The sequence below is a fragment of the Coregonus clupeaformis genome, chromosome 40 (genome assembly GCF_020615455.1).
Source record: "Coregonus clupeaformis isolate EN_2021a chromosome 40, ASM2061545v1, whole genome shotgun sequence".
Lineage (NCBI taxonomy): Eukaryota > Metazoa > Chordata > Actinopteri > Salmoniformes > Salmonidae > Coregonus > Coregonus clupeaformis.
In genome coordinates this window covers 4,886,740-4,912,057 of record NC_059231.1, presented here as the reverse complement: position 1 = coordinate 4,912,057, position 25,318 = coordinate 4,886,740, and the positions used below count along the sequence as shown (strand labels likewise).

Below are 25,318 nucleotides of genomic sequence, written 5' to 3'. Positions count from 1 at the left end.
TGTGAGGATGAGGCCACTGGAGACATTTCAGACAGAAATGGCCGCTATCTTCTAGACTGGAGGGAGAAAAATCTGGCCACGAAGAAGGTATCATTCTAGGATCAATAAGAGTCTGAGTTGGGCTCGTGTTAGGATGCTCTGGAGACAGTAGCGATTCAGACAAACCGTCTTAGTTAAACGTAGTCAAGACATAAACAGATGAGGTAAGCAGTGCCCTGGGTCATGGTAGGAAGAGACAGGCTTATACAGGGAAAAGCATGGAGCTATATTTAGCTATAAAAGCCTATTGTCATGTTAATGTTAAAAGTTGTTCAGTGTTTGTACTATTCTCTGGGATATACAGTGCATTCGGAAAGTATTCAAACCCTTTGACTTTTTCCACATTTTGTTACGTTACAGCCTTATTCTAAAATTGATTAAATAAATAGAAATCCTCATCAGTCTACACACTACCCCATAATGACAAAGCGGAAACAAATGTTGCACAATTCAGGTGTGGAAAGCTTAGACTTACCCAGAAAGACTCACAGATGTAATCGCTTCCAAAGGTGATTCTAACATGTATTGACTCAGGGTGTTGAATACTTATCTATATATATATATATAGTGTTTTATTTATTCATAAATCTTTTACACATTTTAGAATTTTTCTTCCACTTTGACAGAGTATTTTGTGTAGATCACTGTCAAAAAATTACAATTAAATCATTTTCAATCCCACTTTGTAACACAACAAAGGGGTGTGAATACTTTCTGAAGGCATTGTACTGTACTTCCTGTCCTTACTGTTGCATGACGATGGGTTTAGGTCGTTTGTAGTTTGGTAGTTTGTGGTAACCCCTGATAGGTTAAGATACATGGTGTATATGATCTACTCACAGCATGTTTCTGCCAGCACTCCCTGAGCGTGGGCCTCAGCTTTTTGTGGACCACAACATCCTGCATGTCCTCCAGGGACGGGTGCTGGCCAATCTCCTCCTCAAACGGCAGCATGTACTCATCCACTGGGCCTGAAATAACACACAGTAGACTGTTACCTCAACACCACAGTGATCCATTCCAACAAAAAAAAAACATTAACAAAATGCAATCAATATACCAATCATTACTTTGAGCTAATAAAGAAAATAAAACAGTGGTCAAAACACAATCGGTGATCTCTGAGTTTTTTAAAATAAGGAATTCAGAGCTGATGCTTTGTGTGATCTAACAGCTCTTGGCCAGTGGAGGTCTCCCTCTGGGCCGTGGTGGTGAGTTGCTCTGACCAGGCTCTAACCCAGAGCTGACCTCCAGTGATAACCACAGAGGTCATGCAGAGCATTCCACATGCTGACCCCCGACACAACAACCCGGGTTAGGCCAGGTGAATACGGCTCCATGGAACCAGACAGACAGAATCCATAACAACAAACTAAACCCCCTGGTTCTCTGGTTAGACAGTGGTGGCCCGTGACCAGGACTATGGTAGTGCTATGGCAGGAAAGGACAACCCTCCTTCTGGAGAGATACTGGGCATGCAGCCTTCTGCTCCAGCCCTACACCTGATTTAGCTAATCAAGGTTCAGAGTAAAGCTGGAACAAAAATCCTGCGGTAGGGTAGCTCTCCAGAGAGTATGCTAGGAAGACAGGAGGAGGGTGGGCCACCCGTACTCTATGGCCCTGGAGGAGGGTGGGCCACCCGTACTCTATGGCCCTTCCAGGGAGTGTGTTCTTACCATCAGCAGCCTTGCAGCGTGCGGCCAGCTCCCACAGAACCAGTCCCAGGGCATACATGTCTATCCTCAGGAACGAGTCCCGCTGGAAGTTGATGGCCCCCTCCAGCACCTCAGGGGCCATGTACCTCCGGGTGCCCACCTGGAATGAACAGACACACACATACTGGTTAGACATCAGTCTCAATCGGGGGGTCCTACCTGTTTTGGACAATTCACATGCAATTGTGTCAATCTGGCATGAGGGAATACAGAGTTCTGCTTGTGCAAAACAGATTAACAACGTTGATGTTTTTTTTCTATGTAACATGAACGTCGAGGTATGCTGACGTTCTTACAGTCATTTAGAACATCATGGAATCTGGACTACACCTTCCACAACCATTCCTTCCATCAATCATCACTCACCTGTCCATGCGTGTCCCCAGCTGATTTCCCAGCCTCAAACCTCTGGGCCAGGCCAAAGTCAGCGATGCAGGCTGTCAGGTTAGACTTCAGAAGGATATTCTTACTCTTGATGTCCCTGTTGATGACAGCATAACAGAAACACACCAATGAGACAACAGACAGCGTGGGAGAGGAAAGCTGCCCATCATTTACCATGACAAATGCTGTATACTTTCTGGAAGCAGAGATATAGATTTTTGGGGGGGTAAGTAGAGGAAGTCAATGGACAGAAAATAATAGAATATGTATTTATTGGCAGTGTAATGATAGAGGAACACCAACACATAGAGAGATAGGACAGGTGACCAGGGAGGATGGGAGAGCAAGGAGCTGACCTGTGGGCGATGGCTGGCTTGTGTCCGTCCTTCAGACCAGGGATGTCTTCATGGAGGTAGGCTAGGCCTCGAGCCGTGGTCTGGGCTATGTGACACAGCTCGCTCCACGACAACACGTTGGCCTTCAGATAGTCTGTCAACGAGCCCTGGAAATGGAGGCAGACAACCAGTTAATATAACAGCACCTAGCAATGTGGCTCACCTTGAAGTCAACATGCCACCACAGTCTGACATAATGCCAGCTCATTGTCTACCTCTAACCACTAGAGGGCAGATATATTCAACACAAAGATTGTTGTAGTGTTCTCTGAAAAAGCGGAAGAAACAGCTCTATCTTGGTCATCTTGTTAACGAATACTGAACCAGTGTTGCTACATAGACAAGCATTTTCACAAAGAAGGTTGATGTCTTGGGATAAATGTTAAATTCTAGCATGACAACATTGAATCAGTAGTGATTTAATTTGCTTTGTTTGTGCTGTGGTCCTCTGGCCTGCAGGGGGGGCTGTACCTTCTCGTGGTAGGCTGTGATCAGCCACAGCTCTATGTCCATGTTGGTGCCCCTCTTCTCTGCTCCCAGGAAGTGGAGAAGGTTCTCATGCCTCATCCCGCTCAGGTTGTAGATCTCATACTCATTCTGCCACGACTGCTTGTCCTGAGGACGCCAAACGCACAGAAAACTATTCACAAAGTATTCAGATGTACAATATCAACAGAGAATGGGTTTTGGATTCCTATTAGATAGCAGAGTAGGAATGGTTGAGGGGAGGAAAATTATGTCCAGAGTGTCCAGTATGAAAATAAAAAAACACCAAAAAACCCATTCTTTAAAAATAGTATAATAATGTATGTTCTGTCATGTCAGTTGATGCTCAGTGATCAATCAAGGCCACTATGGGCTTAGTGATTGGCCTCTAAACTAGGGGGCTGGTCAGCCCAGGAGGATTAGTTAGGGCCTGAAGCTTTAAGACTGACGACGCTCTCTTCTCCCTTCCAAAGAAGCAGGGAAAGCCTCCACACAGCCCTCCGTACTTCTACTCGTGGTGGTTAGTGGTTACAGTACTGTACCTGAATGGGGAAGATTTTGACAGCCACGTAATCATTGAGCAACTGAGCCTTCCACACGCAGCCGAAGCGCCCCCTGGCTTTGATCTCAATCAACTGCAGTGGCTTCTGTCCCAGGATGGGGGAGGGAGGCATGGGCCCCGGGTCCTGCAGAGGAGAGGAGAGAGAAACACACATCAAACTCACTGTTTGTTACACAGAGACCAAGCATTAAGTGGGACACTTTTCACATAGTTCTACTGCAGTACATTGAAGTAGGATCCAAAATGGCTTCCATGTTCCAGGGCCAATGGTTGGGCTAGGGCCTCAAGTCGGGGAAAAAGGGAAACTTTGGAGCAGCTGCTGGGCTGGGTGCTATGAAGCTTTGACAGAGGGGGCTTATGGGGGCTAGGGAAGTGGTGAGCTTGTTAAACTTAATCACCAACCTCTGTCTCCTCTCTGGACTACTGGATGACGTCTGACCTACTTACCGTAGAGTAGCAGGGAGGAGCTGACTGACTGACTGACTGCTGCAGCACACCTATACAACAGGGATGCTCAGTCCTGGTCTGGAGGGATATCTATACTCGATTTACACTATAGGGCCAACCAGAACCATTCTGTTCTTTCCAGCTCGGTTTGGCCCAGTAGTGTTAAAAGGATATACCAGTCCAGGTGCTACAATAACCCTTTGAAAGACAAGAGGTGGGTTGATTGTTTAATTTGAGGTAAAGTTATGGGACTAGAGTTCCTGGTCTGGAACTAGGAGTTTACATGGACTACTCCGGGCCTTTCATATGGACTGATCTGCACTGGAGCCATTTATATATACTGTAGATATATGGCTCTGGTCTGCTACATGGCTCTGATCTGCACTGGAGCCATGTATAGGCATATGCTCTGCTCTACCTATAGATCTTGTTTTATGGGCATATCCATCATAGCTCCAGACAGTAATAAAAACAGACCTTTACCTCGATACCATCAAGGAAGACAACTACAAAGGCAGGATGATGATGATGATGACAGACTGATTAAGACCATGACCTTCCTGTGTCTACAGACTGGTATAGGTCTATACAGATGAAGGATCTTACATTTAAACCAGTTTGCTACAGCAGGAAAATATTCCTGCAGCAACAGGGAATGTAAATTATTTTGTGGATTATTTTGTGGCGCAGTGGTCTAAGGCACTGCATCGCAGTGCTAGCTGTACCACTAGAGATCCTGGTTCGAATCCAGGCTCTGTCGTAGCCGGCCGCGACCGGGAGACCCATGGGGCGGCGCATAATTGGCCCAGCGTCGTCCAGGGTAGGGGAGGGAATGGCCGGCAGGGATGTAGCTCAGTTGGTAGAGCATGGCGTTTGCAACGCCAGGGTTGTGGGTTCAATTCCCACGGGGGGCCAGTATGAAAAATAAAATGTATGCACTCACTAACTGTAAGTCGCTCTGGATAAGAGCGTCTGCTAAATGACTAAAATGTAAATATAAATGTAATAATTAATGGAAATTTTTTGGGGGGGTTGATACATTTTTCGTTAGGGCAAATCAAGTCTGAAATTTCAAAAGTGGAAATTACAAACTTTAGAAGCGTTTTTAAAACTCAAATACACTATATGTTTGCATTTCCTGCCAAGCAGGACAATTCTCAGTAACAAAAATGTGATCAAATTAACATGCTACATCTGTAGACTATTGTATGTTGAACCTTGTTTTCCTGTCTGCAGGTGTAGGTGGGCTGGTCATGTGGGTGAATGGGGCTCCGCAGCACCTATATAATGACCTTTACACCAGCCTTCTGTGTAAACCTGCTGTGTGGGGTGGTGGTGGGTCTCTTATCAACATCTCTGCTGCTCAGCTTCAGAGTTAGACCTGGAGGGTCACAACGGCTACAGCCTGCAGATCATGTCCTAGTATTGTGAAGGCTGCTTGCCTGCTTCAAGACACGTTGTGCATTAGAGGGCCTCTAATGGTTGAGTTGAATAGCAGGGAAGGTAGCCTCTTTAATGTCAGAGAATGTTTATCTTTCCCCGTAGGTTGTACACGTCATGACCTGCATGCTACTGTATACGTACGGTCACAACAGGAAGAGAAGAAAGAATATACTGATGAATGACAGCAAAGGGGGAACAGGAAGGAGGGAAGAGGGAAACCAAGTGAAAGAGGGCAGCATATAGGGCAGGATACATAGCCTGGGCCTAAAGCATGCAGCTCAGACCTAACCCCAGCCACACCCTGCACCTCTAGCTGCCTTCACAGTGTTCAAGGTCATGTTTACCTTTCCATTCTCTCAAGTGATCAATCATTGCACAGGCACTCGTAAAAATGAAAACAATGTCATTTTTATGGTCCAGCTGTCCCTGTAGGCTAGGACCGGGCTGAGAGGCCTAACATTCATCATCTGTATGACACATTCTTTTGTCTTCAACAGGAGAATCAATATTGATGTTTACAAGCTACTGAGAAGGGTTATCCTTGTACTGACTTAGCTATACTGCAAACCAGCAGGTGGTGGGTCGCTTCTGTTCAAAATGGTTATTATATTTAAGTAGCCTATAACTGTGTGTGTGTGTGTGTGGTTAGCCACCATTCTCCCACCCCACATTGATATAAGACCCCATATCGATAATTTCACCATCAGGTTCTTTGGCTGCATTCATAGCATGCTCAGACTCTTGCATTCCAACCACTGAGGCATCGGTCCATGCACTTCACTCCTGCTGCTGAATCCCAAACAGGACAGTGGGTACAGCGTATATCCGTGCACATCAAAAAACCATTAAGGAGCATCACAAAATAAAAATAATAGTGCACAGTTACGACTCAAATAGACATGAATGGTGTATCTGAGGAGGTGGCAGGCTCAAGCTTGAGGGATATGATCAATCATATTCACAAGAGATGCAGAAACTAATCCAACCAATAAACAGTCCCTGTGAACAGACAGAGAGACTTCTCTTACCTCTATCATAATATGGAAGGCGTGCTAGTTAGAGGAAAGGGGTGTAAAGAAAACAACATTTAAAGCATGAGAGGCAAAACAAATGACAGCTGAGCTGATGACCAACGGCCAGAGGATATATTAATACCACTCCTGACCTAGGATCAGGGACACCATGGGTTTGTCCTGAGAGTCAACCGTGGCTTCAACGGACCTCAGTTCAGTTCACTGGGAGCCGTGGAGTTGAACAATAACAAGAGTGGGCCATCGTTACAAAGCAACATCTGGAATGAGTAACCAGTATATCTGCTCTGCTCTGCCCTGCTCTGTCCTGCTCTGTCCTCTCTGCCCTACTCTGCACTGCTCTGCCCTACTCTGCCCTACTCTGCCCTACTCTGCCCTGCTCTGTCCTGCTCTGCCCTACTCTGTCCTGCTCTGCCCGCCTGAGAAAGCTTTCTCTTTCTCCCAGCACCGACTGACTGTAAACCATGTTACAAAACAATCCTATTCAATCTCCAGCCAATTCATTCCTGTTTCCACCATTCACACACCACTGATGAGGCAATAGGGGCGAAGGGAGTGACTAACAAAACTCCTGTGGCAAATCAGAATTAGTAATGGTGTGTGTGACAATGGTAGTATGTTAAGCGTATGTGAGGAGAGAGGTTGCTGCCTGCCAGGTTTTCAAGCAGAGCTCTGAGTTCAGCCTGAGGACACTGTAAAAAGGACAAGCTGACGGGAAGCATTTCAGCGGCTGCCAACAATTCCCTCAGAATTTAGCAATGGCTGTTACAGTGTGTGATTACGCTTCTGGTCCCTTCCCTCCCCTGACACACCGCCAAGCAAGCACACACTGTTCCTTCACACACACGCATACACACACGCAGCTAAATGCTACTGTAACGTAAATTAATTTGAGTGAGTGTGTGTGTGTGACTCGGAGTGAGCGAGAGAGCAAGTGATGCATGTGTGTGAGTACAGATGTGTGTGAAAACAAGCAAGAGCTTGCACAAGAAAGAAAGACCATGAGAATGTCAGAGTCAAGACGGTAGGATAAATAAGAGTATAAAATGAAATCTCAGGCAGCAGTAACACCTGCACCTGTGAAATAAAGCTGACCAAGGACTTAAAAGGACCCAGGTGGCATTAAGCAGAGTACGCCAAGACACTTTGTGCTGAATTGTCTGTCACTCCAGTGAGATGTTGGTAGTGCAGGGAAAGCAAGGGTTGTAGTAGCATTTTCCCCCTCAGGAGCCTGAAAAGATTTGGCATGGGTCCTCAGATCCTCAATTTTTTTTACAGCTGCACCATCGAGAGCATCCTGACTGGTTGCATCACCGCCTGGTATGGCAACTGCTTGGCCTCCGACCACAAGGCACTACAGAGGGTAGTGCGTACGGCCCAGTACATCACTGGGCCAAGCTTCCTGCCATCCAGGACCTCTATACCAGGCGGTGTCAGAGGAAGGCCCTCAAAATTATCAAAGACTCCAGCCACCCTAGTCATAGACTGTTCTCTCTGCTACCGCACGGCAAGCGGTACCTGAGTGCCAAGTCTAGGTCCAAAAGACTTCTCAACAGCTTCTACCCCCAAGCCATAAGACTCCTGAACAGCTAATCATGGCTACCCGGACTATTTGCATTGCCCCCCCACCCCCACCCCATATTTTTACGCTGCTGCTACTCTGATATTATTTATGCATAGTCACTTTAACTCTACCCACATGTACATATTACTTCAACTACCTCAACTAGCCGGTGCCCCCGCACATTGACTCTGCACCGGTACCCCCCTGTATATATAGCCTCCCTACTGTTATTTTATTTTACTTCTGCTCTTTTTTTCTCAACACTTTTTTGTTGTTGTTTTATTTTACTTTTTTATTAAAAATAAATGCACTGTTGGTTAAGGGCTGTAAGTAAGCATTTCACTGTAATGTCTGCACCTGTTGTATTCGGCGCATGTGGCCAATAACATTTGATTTGATTTGATTTGACTTGAAGCTGAATGCACTGAAGGCAGCGAGTGAACGAGTGAGGAGAGACAATAAGGAGGGTTAAAGTATTTAAAGTATATAAAGTATTGTGAGGTCCCTGGCAATTCCCAGCCCTAGTCGGCAAGTGATTTTGTTTGGCCCCCCAAAGTTTTTGGTAAAAAAGAAAAAATAATCACCTGGAATTCAGCTAGAAAACTGATTAATTTAGGAAATCTGTTCACCAAGTATTCCCACAAATAAAAAAAGACATGTAATTGTGTCTCAATGTAATCAAGGTATGACATGATTGTTATTTTCAAATACAATCTCTTTTTGGGCTTAGTTGTGGTCAATTTGCAGTGTTCAAATTATTATCATTATGTTCCGCCCCCCGACCATCCGCTCCGGCAAAAATCGGACCGCGACTGAATCTAGTTGCCTAGCCCTGCTGTAGATGGTCCAGTAGATAACAGCAGAGAAAGAGAGCACTGCTGCAGCATGGGGGTGGTTAGGCAGCATTAACACTAGAACCGCTAAAGCACTCATTTTGACTGCTCATCATTTTATTAATCTGCCATTTTGTAAGTCATGCCCCACTCCATCCTTGACTTTTCTTAAATAAATCTATATAACACACTGTCAGTGTTGAAATCTTAATATAACAAACAGAACTGGAGTTATAACCAGTTTTAGGATGGCATGTCATTTTTAAAAATGGTTTTCCCCCGTTGCCCCTCCTTCTCCCAACAGTAGGGCCTGCTCCGCTCCTTCTCCCAACAGTAGGGCCTGCTCCTCTCCTTCTCCCAACAGTAGGGCCTGCTCCGCTCCTTCTCCCAACAGTAGGGCCTGCTCCGCTCCTTCTTCAGACAGCAGGGCCTGCTCCGCTCCTTCTCCCAACAGTAGGGCCTGCTCCGCTCCTTCTTCAGACAGTAGGGCCTGCTCCGCTCCTTCTCCCAACAGTAGGGCCTGCTCCGCTCCTTCTCCCAACAGTAGGGCCTGCTCCGCTCCTTCTTCAGACAGCAGGGCCTGCTCCGCTCCTTCTCCCAACAGTAGGGCCTGCTCCACTCCTTCTTCAGACAGCAGGGCCTGCTCCGCTCCTTCTCCCAACAGTAGGCCCTGCTCCTCTCCTTCTTCAGACAGCAGAGCCTGCTCCGCTCCTTCTTCAGACAGCAGGGCCTGCTCCGCTCCTTCTCCCAACAGTAGGGCCTGCTCCTCTCCTTCTTCAGACAGCAGGGCCTGCTCCGCTCCTTCTTCAGACAGTAAGGCCTGCTCCACTCCTTCAGACAGCAGGGCCTGCTCCACTCCTTCCGACAGTTGAAAGTACAGTGCCCCAGCTGATAAATCAGCCTGATAATTGCCTCGAAACTGAACCTAATCTATACCGAAACCAATTTCACACATATAACAGATTAAATAAATTAAGTATGATGGGGAATTATGCATAATTATGTAATTACCAATTGTGAATGAAGAACAGGGTTCGCCATTCTATTGTATTGATCCATTCTAATTATAATCTTTAAAATGGTATGTACCCTTTATCAGTCCACTGAATCAAAGCATTATCAGTCTACTCTGGCCTACTTGGAGTAGGCTACACAGTGAAGGGTGTGTGTAATTGTACATGCTGAACGGCTTTCAAAATCTGGGAAAATATCCACATGGGGCAGCAGGTGAGCGAGTGTCAGAGAATGTGGTGATGAGGCTTGTGGAACCATGGACAACTTCTAAACTTGACTGTCATTGGCGAATAAGTTGCTTGCAAAGAAAACAAGTCTGGCTTGCAAAGAAAACAAGTCTGGCTGGCTCCCTCCCTCTGTGCAAAATAAGGCACCTGCACAGCCGTTGTACTCCACAACGGTGCTGAAGAATGATGACAGGACACAACAAAGAGACAACCAGCGACTATTACGCACCACAACCAAACCAAGGTGTGTCAAGGTGTGTCAAGCAATTGAAAGTTACGAAAACTGTGTCAACTGTTAGGACAAGGGATAACAGCTAAATTAAATCCAACTGTTAGGACAAGGGATAACAGCTAAATTAAATCCAACTGTTAGGACAAGGGATAACAGCTAAATGAAATCCAACTGTTAGGACAAGGGATAACAGCTAAATGAAATCCAACTGTTAGGACAAGGGATAACAGCTAAATGAAATCCAACTGTTAGGACAAGGGATAACAGCTAAATGAAATCCAACTGATGCCATTGCGTGAAGATCAATACACAAACATGAGCTGACAATAATTGACTATTTTTGACTGCTGTCCTATCAATACATTCATTATAATGCCATTATTGCTTTTGTGCCGAATTTCACTATTTATCAAGGCCACTTGGCGCTTATAATTATGTTTAGGCTACTGATGTTTTCATCATTTGACCATGCGTCTTGGTGGTATTTTTTTGTACATATGCTTTCTGTTTCATAGTTGTAACAAAAGGTACTCCACAAATACAACCTATTGAATACTTGAATTAGTTTTTTTGTGTGTTTTTGTTTTTACATATAGCCTAGTAACATAAACGAATGAAAATGATATTGTAATGTAATAAAAACAGTATTCTAAATGTTACCGAAGACCTTCATAAACACAACCAAATGATTCTTTTTGAAATAGCATCTATGAAATGGATTCATTCCACTGTTAGACTGTTGCAGTCAGAGTGACTACTAATTAGCTTGAAGGGGGGGTCCGTCGAGGCCCAGCTGTTCTAGTGTTAATGAAAACATGGCTTGTTATTGATCAATATCAGGCATGTCTCATTGACCTGCGTGCAGCAAGCTTTTTTATAGCCATAAGGGAAGGGGGAGGAGAAGAGGGAGAGAGTGAGGGAGGAGAGGGAGAGAGTGAGGGAGGAGAGGGAGAGAGTGAGGGAGGAGAGGGAGAGAGTGAGGGAGGAGAGGGAGAGAGCGAGGGAGGAGAGGGAGAGAGTGAGGGAGGGAGGAGAGGAAGAGAGCGAGGGAGGAGAAAACGGAGGGAGAGAGCGAGGGAGGAGAGGGAGAGAGCGAGGGAGGAGAGAGCGAGGGAGGAGAGGAAGAGAGTGAGGGAGGAGAGGGAGAGAGCGAGGGAGGAGAGGGAGAGAGCGAGGGAGGAGAGGGAGAGAGCGAGGGAGGAGAGAGCGAGTGAGGAGAGAGCGAGAGCGAGGGAGGAGAGAGCGAGAGAGGAGAGAGCGAGGGAGGAGAGAGCGAGAGAGGAGAGGGAGAGAGCGAGCAAGGGAGGGAGGAGAGGGAGAGAGCGAGGGAGGAGAGAGCGAGGGAGGAGAGGGAGAGAGCGAGGGAGGAGAGGAAGCAGAGGGAGAGAGTGCGCTAGAGAGAAAATAAAGTGAGAGCATGCATTATTTATCCACCCTCCCCCTCCCCCTCTCCTCTCCTCTCCGAACGAGCAAATGCTTTCCTGTGCTCAGTGTTTTGTGGTGCTGGCATTGACGAGTGGGCGAGGACCACACACACACACGCACACACACACACACACACTTCATTGCCCTCTTCAATCCACCTCTCATGATTATCAAGCACCGTACTTGCATAGGACGCCCATACTGAGAAAGGACCACACATCCTAGCTAGTCCTAACCAGCTTTTCTTCTATCTGACTCTAACAGACAAACACTGTACACCCATACCAAGCAAGGTCCATGTGTTGATCGGTCATCTGACTATTATAACACCAATGCAGGAGTGGACATTGGTTCTAAAATCAGCCCTGATGTTCTTATGTCAGAGAAGTGGGTCTCATTGTGAAGAGAGGTCGAGTGCCCCTTGGCTCAGGAGCCTCAAAAGGGGTCGAGGTGACCTCTGAACTTGAAGAGATAATCCACCCCAAACCACTAATTTCTATGATTAACAGTGTTAAAAAGTGATAAATAACACTAATATGTGAAAACAATATTTTTGGTGAACAACTGTTTCATTTTGTCATTATAACAAGGTTGGTAGCAACATGTGGAAATCGTTGTGGAAATCTGTTGCAGCTCAAGTCGACTACAAAACCCACAATGCAAAGCTCTCTCTGGGCTGGCTGACTAGCTAGCTAGCTAGCAAACGTAGCTACACACAATAATACCAAAGTCAATATCAGCATGTGAAGTAGCTAGCTAGCTGTAAAAGCGCCTTAACAAACTGCACTATTAATTTAGGAGTCTCTCATCGAGTTCAACTTGCAGTTCGTTTCGAGTGCAAAGTACATTGCTATAGCAACACTGGCCCTTTCCCACAGACACACAGGGCACATTGCGAGATGGTACTTGAAGGAGAACTGAGTTGAATAATTTGGTACACTGTTTAGATTGAGCACATCTAAGCTAAATATATACGTTGTCATGACAATATAAACGGATAGATGTGTTCTAGACAAGTATGCCCATACCAACTATTAGCTAATTTGGTGATCTGGAAGCAGGTCATTGTTTTAAAAGCGTTATGAAATGCGATTGTGTGTCGTCCCCCATCTCCAGTATTGAGAACCATGTAGCTATGACGCGTTCCTACAGACGGACGACTTAGAAGATAAATCATGGGAAAAATGTATATTTTACCCACTGTTAGAACATAGGCTTTCACCAAATTGACAGGAGTTTCATGACTTTTATTTCTGGGGGTGGATTATCCCTTTAAGGAAAAAGGCATCACTTTAACTTGAGACTGTTGCTGTTTCAGCTGTGGCACATCCTCAGGAACATCAGAAGGGATGCCTGCCTACGTAGAAATAGTCAATAAAGATGAGAAAATAACATTAAATAACAGCATGGCTCCTCACATCTACTTCCCAGCTCAGACTATGTCCGACATGAGCACAATACACTGGCTTGATGCCAACTTATACAACGGGTGGATCTAATCCTGAGTGCTGATTGGTTAAAAGCGCATTCCAGCCGGTGTCTATTCAACAAGTTACCACCAGCTAAATCTATGACGTTAAAATGCCGATTTACTCTTTTCCACCTGACAGCGCAATCCACTGTTTCATCAGCCCAGCTAGGCAAGTTATAAACTTGATCTCCACTATAAAAAGCATCTAGACATGATCTCACATAAACTTTTAGACTAACATTTAGTTTGTTTTCAACAGCAGAGATTTGTATAAACCTTGCTGTCTGTCTCTCCGACATTTGCAACATTGTTTCAATATTCAAATATGATCTCCAGCTGTTCCATGGTAATGAACGTGTCGGGACGAGACAGACAGGCAGACAGCGTTTCTCAGCCAGTCGAAATCATGAATCAGCTGGCATCATTTTTATAGATATATACAAAGAAATGTCAATTGAAAAAAGGTAAAATGAAACAAAGTGCAGCCAGTTTGCAGTGTTTACAGCTTCAGTTTGAAGTAATTGTGTTAGCTGTGTTGTTGGCTAGCTCCTCTGAACAATTAGCTCATTGTTATGGATGTATCCAAATAAATGTAATTAGAAAACAGCTTAAACAAATGCAAATGCAGCTACTTTGCTGTTATTCTGGCTGCACTTTTTGACGTGACCTTAAGTTAGCTGTAGTTTGCTAGCTAGCAAGCAAGGGATAAGAACGTTGCCAGCCAGCATGGCAATGGAACATTTAGAACGAATGACTGGGTCTTGTCCATAAATACAGAACAAAAAGATTGACTGGGTCGCGTCTCTGGGAACCGAACCGACAGAACGAACGACCAGCCAGCTTGGGTAGCAACCCTAGATTTGTGTCGGGACTATATCTTGTGGAAGGATGAAATAGTATGAATAAATTCATTAAAATAATGTTTTTAATTAAAATATGTCAATCATTATGTGAATATGTTGGTAAACCATTGTATAAAAGTGATTATGCCCTTGAAGCCTGTGTTTCGAGGATATATTGGCACGGTTTGCTGCAATTTATCCTCCAAACACCGGCTTCTCTGGCATTATCACTTAACTGACCATGTGCCAAAGGTGTCCGTACATTCATGCCTACCGATCGAAACTAAAGGCCGTAAAGAGGGATGATAATGTTATGTTGTTGTGAAACAAAATATGATTCCTTACTTTCAGCAATGTCTTCCATTTATTTTCAGACCAATATATCCAGTCATACTTGTTAGTTAATGAAAGGGAAGACGTTCTAATAGGAAAATTTTCTTAGAATTCACTTTGAGCCATTTACTACAATTGCTGCCAAACTGCCAAGTATTTGGGGCCTAACTTGGCTTTGGCACAGCCAGGCTTTCAAAAGTATGTGGACACCTGCTCGTCGAACATCTCATTCCAAAATCATGGGCATTAATATGGAGTTGGTCCCCCCTTTGCTGCTATAATAGCCACCACTCTTCTGGGAAGGCTTTCCACTAGATGTTGGAACATTGCTGCGGGGACTTGCTTCCATTCAGCCACAAGAGCATTAGTGAGGTTGGGCACTGATGTTGGGCGATTAGGCCTGGCTCGTAGTCAGCGTTTCAATTCATCCTAAGGTGTTCGATGGGGTTGAGGTCAGGGCTCTGTGCAGGCCAGTCAAGTTCTTCCACACCGATCTCGACAAAACGTTTCTGTATGGACCTCGCTTTGTGCACGGGGGCATTCTTATGCTGAAACAGGAAAGGGCCTTCCCCAAACTGTTGCCACAAAGTTGGAAGCACATAATCGTCTAGAATGTAATTCTATGCTGTAGCGTTAAGATTTTGCTTCACTGGAACTAAGGGGCCTAGCCTGAACCATGAAAAACAGCCCCAGACCATTATTCCTCCTCCACCAAACTTTACAGTTGGCACTATGCATTCGGGCAGGTAGCGTTCTCCTGGCATCCGCCAAATCCAGATTTGTCCGTCGCACTGCCAGATGGTGAAGCGTGATTCATCGCTCCAGAGAACGCGTTTCCACTGCTCCAGAGTCTAATGGCGGCGAGCTTTACACCACTCCAGCCGACGCATTGCGCATGGTGATCTTAGGCTTGTGTGTGGCTGCTCAGGCCATGGAAACCCATTTCATGGGTAGTGAGTGTTGCAACCAAGGACAGATAATTTTTACCCGCTACGCGCTTCAGCACTCAGCATATCTGTGAGCTTGTGTGGCCTACCTGATCTGTTGTTGCTCCTAGATGTTTCCACTTCACAATAACAGCACTTACAGTTGACCGGGGCAGCTCTAGCAGGGCAGAAATTTGACGAACTGACTTGTTGAAAAGCTGGCATCCTATGACGATGCCACATTGAAAGTCACTGAGCTCTTCAGTAAGGCCATTCTACTGCCAATGTTAGACTATGGAGATTGCATGGCTGTGTGCTCGATTTTATACACCTGTCAGCAACGGGTGTGGCTGAAATAGCCGAATCCATTCATTTGAAGAAGGGGTGTCCACATACCTTTGTATATATAGTGTACTTTGCAAGCATTCATCTGACAGTGCGTGTGTGTGTGTGTCACTGGCAGATAGGCACAGTAAAAGCTCTGTCTCATCCCATCAGAACGAGTTGCGTTTCCTGAACAGGGACGGAGGAAAGAAAAGCTGACTCCAAACTCTCAGCCTACCAACAGCACAAGCTCAAATACAGTAAGCATATACAACCCATAGCATCTGATCGGTTTCATACAGCTGATTCAAAGTCATAGTACTTCTCTCACAGTATGCCTTGATGGAGGAAAGGTTTATCAACAAAGCGGGCCGCAGTAAAAACAAAGAGGTGTTGCGTCTACAGTGGCATATCTGTAGCCTCGGTACTAGTCTCTTTACATAATCCACTCCCTGTACTGCATGCACTAAGGTGACTCCATTGTCATGTGCCAAAGAGACTGGACTTTCTGCCAGTCAAATATGAACATTCTATCATTAATGAGCTCGAGGAGAAAAGAGGGTTTGATCCTGATTCGATCACCCTCACAGCTATCCTCCAATCACAACGATTATGCAAATATTGGAACTCCCTCAGTTTTTTTTCTCTCCAGAGAACATGTTGGTATCCGGTTGCTAAGCAACAATTTTTTTGTTTGTCCAGAAGAAACCAGTCTGTCAAAAGTTGCTAGCTCACGTCTAAATTCTCTAACGAAATACATACTGCAATTCCAACCACAAAACCTCTTAGTTTTAAGCGTCAAAATACAACAACTTGCCTAGCTAATTCAAAAATGTCCTTGCCCCCCAGCAAGCAAATCGATCGCTCTGCACCTTATTGTGACATTTTATTCACAACGACCTATAAAACGTCACAATACGTTCGATTTGGCTGCTTGGGGGCAAGGAGACCCCCAGCTCCGCTAAAAACATTGACAACTATGTGCTGTTTTTAAGTGATTGTTAAATGTTACACTACCGGTCAAAAGTTTGGACACACCTACTCATTCAAGGGTTTTTATTTATTCTTACTATTTTCTACATTGTAGAATAATAGTGAAGACATCAAAACTATAAAATAACACATATGGAATCATGGAGCCTACCTAGCGAAGTTAGCTAACATTATCCCCTTTTCAAATTTGTTTTATGAGTTTAATCGTGATTGCTGCTGACAGACATGACAGCCTACATTGATTGATGGACCACCTCAAATTGGCTAGCTAGCTAATAACAGATCATGTCAATATGGCTGGTTAACAAGCTAACTTTCAGGGGATAAAGTAGATGGCTATATTTGCTTGTCATCTATGGTGGTGATGACGGACTCCAACTTTTTCCAAAAGCCTAATCTCTGATGAAGCAAGCTAAATGACACTTGTTTTGCCTAATGGAAAGGCTACCGTCACGTATCTGAAATGACATGATCAATTGATGTTATCTGATCATGAAAAGCATGCAGTCACTTGCTGTATAACTCTGATAAGAGATAAATGTGCGCAATTGCTTTGCATGGAATAATCGAAAATGTGTAGTTCTGTCTATGCTCTTCAAGAGGTGATGATATTACAACCAAATAGATAAAATATATTTAACAATCCTTGAATCCTTGAAAACGACACGCAGTTGTCAATGGTTTCAGCGGAGCTACGAGTCTCCTTGCTCCACAGCAGGCAAATCCAACACTTTGCACCGTATTGTGACGTTTTATTGATAACGACTTGTTGAACTTTGAGATTGCCAAAAGGCTAGTCTCTTTGGCAATGACAAGGAGTGGCATGTTAGCTAAAGAGACTGCTACTCAGACTAGCATATCTGTGGACAATGTGAATACCTTGCTTGCACCATCCAACCAACACAGATCAAATGCTAGCTACAAGTTAAATTAAAATGAGAACAACACTCATTCATATACAGCAGCTAGCCTATTACAGTCAGTGCGTAGCTAGCTACAACTGTTATTGTAACTAAAGAGGGTTTTGTGTGTTGTCATACCTGTGTGGGCACCAGGACTGGCGGGTATGCCAGCTTGTGATGGCGGTACATCCAGAACGAGAAGAGGATGATGGCAGTGATGCCTATGATGGGCACCAGCGAGTACATCAGGGTGGTGAAGACAGGAGGCTTCTGGGTAACCGGGTTCGACGGTGCTATGGAGAGAAGGGGAGAGAGAGAGAAGAGAGGGAAAGAGAGAGAGAAAATTAGATCAATCTAGATTATGCCTGGACAAAAGGTCTATTATAGGATGTACTCAAAATAAGGAGTGCTGAAAGAGGGTTTTGTAAGAATGACACCACAATAACTTTGCCAAGAATGTGAAAAATAATGAGTTACGTGTTGCAGTCTCTGTGTTCATAATATAGAGCTGATATGGGCTCAACTCTAGCTGGCTGACATTTTTATCAAATGCATTTCTAGCTATCTATCTAAAGCATGTTTGGTTTGCAGGCTCCCATCCTGGCACAGTCCCTGTACAGGGCTTCATGAGAGAGAGATAAGACTTGATCGTGCCTCGTCGCCAAAGCAGCAGCCCCGGCGCATAATCGCAACACGCACTCGTGTCACCGCTGCGGTGGATTTCCCTTCCCTTGCCTGCCAGCATGACATCCAGTGTGTGTGTGTGTGTGTGTGTGTGTGTGTGTGTGTGTGTGTGTGTGTGTATGTGTATGTGTGTGTGTGTGAGAGAGAGTGCCATTGCTTCTCTATGTCGGTGACCTCAGCTGAACTGGCATTAGATAGCAAAAGTGGGACACTGTTCGTGATGCTGCCTGCCTGCCACAATCCCCCATGCTGTGCCCCTCCTCCTACCCTCTCCCCATCGCTCCCCTCCCCCTCTCCCAGCTCCCTGCCCAGTGCTCCATTTTAGCTGCAAGCGGGACAAGAACCCGGATTAGATTTGAAATGTAAAACACAGCAGTCCCAAACCCCCATCCTCTCCCCCCTGCTCCCTTTGCCTGCTGCATGCATCCTCCCCTCCTCCCCACCTCCCCACTGGCATTAGGATCACCACACGGCACATGCCACTCAGGCATGGAACCGCTCCGGTCAGCAGGTTACGCTCTCTCCCGCTCTTTATCCAACCTAGGGCCCTATAAAATCTACGTTGCGGAGAACACGGCCGGAATCACAGAATTCAACAATACAATTTTATTTTCTTGAACTAAATGTATTGAAGACCTGAACAAAATGCATCAGTGATTTGTATTTTCCTGCAACTTTCTGAAGCGACACAGGTCTGTGTGTATGTCTGCGGTGCACGCGTATATCTACACTGTGTAGCCGTTAGCGATGATGCTAATGATAACCTTCTTCTGGTAGAGATGGAAAGGCTTTCCCAAAAACCTTCTCAATTAAATGTTAACTACAAAGTAGCCTATGTCTACCTGGCAGAATGATATCATGTGTATTTTCATCAATCCAGTGGCTATGTTTAACAAACTCTGTGTTTAGCTGTGACTGTGTGTGTGTGTGTGTGTGTGTGCTGCCCCTGTCGCTCGATACGATAGTCAGGCTCCGACCTAGCTTTTTGTTCCAAATATCCAGGGCATTCCACATCTAGTGAGTCACTGCTGCAAATACATGTACCCGGAGAAACGCCCTTCCCCCACACCAACCCAACGCTTCAATACATCCTATTGTATAACCTTTATCTGACTCCAACTGATTTTCCCCATGAATTAACAGGACTATTCTGAAAAGGGCATTTCTGTTCATTGTTGAGCAACAATTGGGCAACTGGAAAAGAAGTTTCCCAACCACAACATTAAGGCATTTTTGAACACTGATTAGTTCTTTCTTTTCATCATATTTTAATGAGGAGGTAATAAAAAAACAATTACGAGAAGAATGTAACCAGCACTAAGAAAAAATATGCACACGCGCAGACACATGCACATGTGTACGCACACAGACAAACACAGAACTTACTCTGAACAGCTTGTGTGTTGTCGGGAGCGTAGACAAACTTCTCATTACACATGTTTCCTTCACAGCAGCAGAAGAACACGTCGGGGCTTTCTTTCTTTTCCACACATTCAGTACTGAAAAACAAGAGCAGAGACCATGCTATCAGGGTCACAATAATGTTGGAAAGACCATGGTCCCCTCCGGCCCCCAAACATGCCCTTTCTAAACTTTCGTCATTTATTTGGTTTCTTTGTGTTATAGTTTTTTCTTTCTTTCAGAATTTGGGAACTATCCTTGAGTTTCAGACCTGAGCGATACAGGCATAGTAATATAATGGATGTAAAAAGAAAAATGAAGTTCAAGTGCTTTACCCTTATGATACTGTAGTTCATGTTGTTGTAGGTACAGTATGTTATTTCCTGTAAACAAGTCTATTCTTTTGTGTTTCACCAAGTTTGGAACTCATTCAAATCAACAAAAAAGTTAGAATTCTATATTAACTGACAAACTTACATTCCATGACAGTTAAACCACATCGAAGCAACACCCGAATAGATAAACAAGCTTATTAGCCCAAGCAGAAACCAAAAGGAGCAGTGTTCACTCCAAACTGTTTGTTTGGACAAGGAGAAGAAAAGCAGCCAGACCGTTGTTTATGTTTGGCCGTTGTTTACATGTAGAGCAAGCACCTGTCGGTCAGCTGCCGCACGGCGCGGTCAGAGAGCAAGCACCTGTCGGTCAGCTGCTGCACGGCGCGGTCAGAGAGCAAGCACCTGTCGGTCAGCTGCCGCACGGCGCGGTCAGAGAGCAAGCACCTGTCGGTCAGCTGCCGCACGGCGCGGTCAGAGAGCAAGCACCTGTCGGTCAGCTGCCGCACGGCGCGGTCAGAGAGCAAGTACCTGTCGGTCAGCTGCCGACGCGGCGCGGTCAGAGAGCAAGCACCTGTCGGTCAGCTGCCGCACGGCGCGGTCAGAGAGCAAGCACCTGTCGGTCAGCTGCCGACGCGCGCGGTCAGAGAGCAAGCACCTGTCGGTCAGCTGCCGCCGGCGCGGTCAGAGAGCAAGCACCTGTCGGTCAGCTGCCGCACGGCGCGGTCAGAGAGCAAGCACCTGTTGGTCAGCTGCCGCACGGCGCGGTCAGAGAGCAAGCACCTGTCGGTCAGCTGCCGCACGGCGCGGTCAGAGAGCAAGCACCTGTCGGTCAGCTGCCGCACGGCGCGGTCAGAGATACCTGTTGCTCTACATTTAGTAATAACATGGAAGCACGCCACACTTCAAAAACACAAGAATCCGGTTGCTGCAGGTGGGAGGTAAAGGGGTTCAATGGCATGTTAAGACAAGAGGACCAAGTAACTCAGCCTTTCTGGGGCTCTGGTTCAACGGCAATGTAAGGAAAGAGCCGCCAGGTAACTCAGCCTTTCTGGGACTGGGCTCTCTCATGCTATAAAATAAAATGCTTCTGGTAAAGCTAGGCTAGCTGACATGTAGGATGGATAGCTGAGCCGATAACATCACAGCATGTTTACACCACTGAAGAGAGGCTAAAGTGCTACACTTAAATACAATTCATCTCTATCTCGGTCTGTTCTGGATCAGAGGGCAATATTTGCAATATGCAAACATCTAGGCCTAGCTTGTTTTAAAAAAACATTGCAGGTCTTAAAATCAGTTGAGAAGAAGCTCAATTGCTTATCGCAGTAGTGCAGCTGTCAGAACAAGTTGAGACGGCTGATGCTGCCATTTTAAAACAGTTGGCATGGAATCAGGTTCATGAAGATTCTTCTTACTCCCCATTGGACATCTTTCACATCATATTCATGGAACGACCAAGTCCTCACACAGAATGGAGATCCTATATAGGCCTATAAGAATAGTTTCACTGATATACTGATAACATTTGTGATCCATTGCAACACACCAATGACACACTTAATCATTCCACCGTGTCATTGGTGTGTTGTAACAGATCACAAATGTTATACAACCCACCACCACAGAGCCCTGATGCAATAGGCCCTACCTGTCGTAGCAGTTGTGATCATCCAGCCAACAGCCCTGCTTTACAATCTCTACGATTCCCGACACGTTCCTCCAGGTGGCGAAACAGTGTCTCCGCTTGTCCTTCTCCCCGGCACACGTCTCGATGCCACTGCGGTTCCCTCGGTTCTCCTGGATGGCAGCAGGGTTGTAGTTGTAGTGGACACACTCCTGTGTCTCCGACCGGCCCAGGATCGCCCCTGAGAAATAGAGAGATGGAGACACCAGATCAGAAACTGTCCTGATTTCTTTAGGTGAATGTTGAACAGCAGTCCTGTTTTACGGTAAATGGGTTGATGTAATAAATCATTTTAAAGAATCGGTTTAATGGAGTTCAAACACAGAAACAAGGTCGAGGGAGCACATAAAAGATGTCTACTGTTGGGCCAGTCTATTTGTTTTGTGCTTTTAATCTACTACTAATCTATTGCTCTCATGAAGCAATGCATGGATGATGTCCCTCTCTGCCCAGTGCGGGACCATTACAGGACAGAGCCATTAAAGGGCACTCCAGTGCTGCAGTGATCAATAACACAGCCATCTCCCCCCACAGTGTGAAGCCTTACCCCATCCCTGTAATTAACCAGCGGTGACGAGTGTGTGCCTCTAGAGACTGACACAGTCTTCAAATGCTGTGTGAGAAAATCTCTGGCCCTGGCAGGTCGTGACATGATTTGTTAGTGATTATGTTTGATAGGTCCAGGAGGGTAATGGGACAGGACAATAATTTAGCCCACTGGCCTAGGCCTGACAGTATGCTCTGAGCTGTACAACACACGCTACAAACAATTGCCAATAATGTACAGTCACGCATATGGTCAACCATAGAACAGGTAGGCTGTAGAACAGATAGGCTATACAACAGGTAGGCTATACAACAGGTAGGCTATACAGGTAGGCTATACAACAGGTAGGCTATACAACAGGTAGGCTATACAACAGGTAGGCTATACAGGTAGGCTATACAGGTAGGCTATACAACAGGTAGGCTATACAACAGGTAGGCTATACAACAGGTAGGCTGTAAAACAGGTAGGCTGTACAACAGGTAGGCTGTACAACAGGTAGGCTGTACAACAGGTAGGCTATACAACAGGTAGGCTATACAACAGGTAGGCTATACAACAGGTAGGCTATACAACAGGTAGGCTATACAACAGGTAGGCTATACAACAGGTAGGCTATACAGGTAGGCTATACAACAGGTAGGCTATACAACAGGTAGGCTATACAACAGGTAGGCTGTAAAACAGGTAGGCTGTACAACAGGTAGGCTGTACAACAGGTAGGCTATACAACAGGTAGGCTATACAACAGGTAGGCTATACAGGTAGGCTATACAACAGGTAGGCTATACAACAGGTAGGCTATACAACAGGTAGGCTGTAAAACAGGTAGGCTGTACAACAGGTAGGCTGTACAACAGGTAGGCTGTACAACAGGTAGGCTATACAACAGGTAGGCTGTAGAACAGGTAGGCTGTAGAACAGGTAGGCTGTAGAACAGGTAGGCTATACAACAGGTAGGCTATACAACAGGTAGGCTGTAGAACAGGTAGGCTGTAGAACAGGACCGGTAGTCTATAAAAATGGGTAGGCTGTAGAACAGGTAGGCTATGGAACAAGACAGGTAGGAATTATGAGTTTTAACGAGTTTACGAGTTTTAATCACTTAATAATTGATTTTTTAAATGATATCAGTAAAATCACTATAACTAATTGATAGGTCGACGGTAAAACTCGTAAAAAGTTGTAATTGCGGAAGAATATGATAGTCTACCATTACTTGTTACTTTTGTAAACGTTCATTATCCTCCCTCCTCATGAGGGAGAGAAACTTTAAAATATCTTAAAGATACGTGGGCTTTTGGTAACAGAGTTACAAGACACAAGGCAATATTTCTTAAACTTACAGAAGGTAAACAATTTCTCCAAAAATATTATTAGTTGGCAGGGGTCTTAACGTCAACTTGATTGTGTTTTGATGTATTTCTGAAACCTTTTAAGACTTTCTCCTAGATGTTTTTCTTTCTTTCATCTGTTTATCCAGAAATCAAAGCCTTTACCTATGCCTCATTTTTAAGATGGAAAATGGTTGAAAAATGTATCTATGCGTTCATTTCCCCCAAAATATACACTCTTAGCTTTCATTTGACACCCAATTTGATATGTTCCTATGAACTTCACATGTTGGTGCTCATGGGTCCTTTTACATGGAAATGATCTAGATAATCTCAAACACCAAAAAGGCCAAACAAAAATAATGTATATTTTAAGTATAATCCTTGACACTTAATCTTATCTAAATAACAGGGGAAAGGATTTTGAATTTAAAGTAGAAAACACAGCCCAAGGGTCCCATATGGTTTATGAAACAACATGAGCTGGTTTTGTGGTTAACCCTGACAAAACCTCAAGAGGTAGGCCTAACACTGACCGACAAAAACAGGCTTATTCAGCTAAAGGATGTGGTGGGTGTGGTTTGACAACTTCTTGCTAAGACAGAGTACAGAGGCTCTGACACACCATGTGCATGTAAAGGCCTCTCTCTCTTTGTGTGTACCAAATACAGGAGAACTAACAGTTTAGGCATAGAAAGCTTTCTATAAATAGGTTTGTCGGCTTGATTTAGCTTAGAAGGGATAAAATGCCACTGTTTAGCCTACGTATCGAATCTATTCTAAGACTATTCTTAAAACATGTTGTGCTTGGGGTTAAAAAGACAACACATCCTTAGTTTAAAATAACCATTTATAATTTAAAAAGTATAGAGAGATATTTTGAGAGAGAGACAGAGAAGGAGAAAGAGAGAGAAAGAGAGAAAATACAGAAAGAGAGAGAAAGAGAGAGAGATTTCTACCAGATCCCAGGAAGCAGGACGTCAGGACCTACAGAGACCTTTGGCCAAGGGAGTCAGGACCTACAGAGACCTTTGGCCCAGGGAGTCAGGACCTACAGTGACCTTTGGCCAAGGGAGTCAGGACCTACAGTGACCTTTGGCCAAGGGAGTCAGGACCTACAGTGACCTTTGGCCCAGGGAGTCAGGACTACAGTGATGTTTGGCCCAGGAAGCAGGAAGTCAGGACCTATCGTGACATTTGGCCCAGGAAGTCAGGACCTATCGTGACATTTGGCCCAGGGAGTCAGGACCTATAGTGATGTTTGGCCCAGGGAGTCAGGGCCTATAGTGATGTTTGGCCCAGGGAGTCACGACCTATTGTGATGTTTGGCCCAGGGAGTCAGGACCTATCTTGATGTTTGGCACAGGGAGCAGGGAGTCAGGACCTACAGAGATGTTTGGCCCAGGGAGCAGGGAGTCAGGACCTATAATGAAATTTGGCCCAGGAAGCAGGGAGTCAGTACCCACAGTGACATTTGGCCAAGGGAGTCAGGACCTACAGAGACGTTTGGCCCAGGGAGCAGGGAGTCAGGACCTATCGTGACGTTTGGCCCAGGGAGCAGGGAGTCAGGACCTATAATGAAATTTGGCCCAGGAAGCAGGGAGTCAGTACCTATAGTGATGTTTGGCCCAGGAAGCAAAAGGTCAGGACCTATAGTGATGTTTGGCCCAGGAAGCAGGAAGTCAGGACCTATAGTGATGTTTGGCCCAGGAAGCAGGAAGTCAGGACCTATAGTGACATTTGGC

General features: G+C 45.2%; 1 protein-coding gene across 1 annotated transcript in view; it reads right to left on the bottom strand.

Moving 5' to 3' along the window:
* The window catches only part of LOC121555172 (activin receptor type-2A-like), a 48,892-nt gene that overhangs the window by 3,583 nt on the left and 19,991 nt on the right, over positions 1-25,318 (bottom strand). The window contains exons 2-10 of the mRNA XM_041868998.2: positions 21,657-21,873; positions 19,659-19,771; positions 17,727-17,881; positions 3,562-3,705; positions 3,005-3,148; positions 2,495-2,640; positions 2,121-2,235; positions 1,716-1,854; positions 880-1,010 (exon numbers count right to left, since the gene is read on the bottom strand). Of these exons, the coding sequence (XP_041724932.2) occupies positions 880-1,010; positions 1,716-1,854; positions 2,121-2,235; positions 2,495-2,640; positions 3,005-3,148; positions 3,562-3,705; positions 17,727-17,881; positions 19,659-19,771; positions 21,657-21,873 (1,304 nt within the window). The remainder of the gene's footprint in view (positions 1-879; positions 1,011-1,715; positions 1,855-2,120; positions 2,236-2,494; positions 2,641-3,004; positions 3,149-3,561; positions 3,706-17,726; positions 17,882-19,658; positions 19,772-21,656; positions 21,874-25,318) is intronic.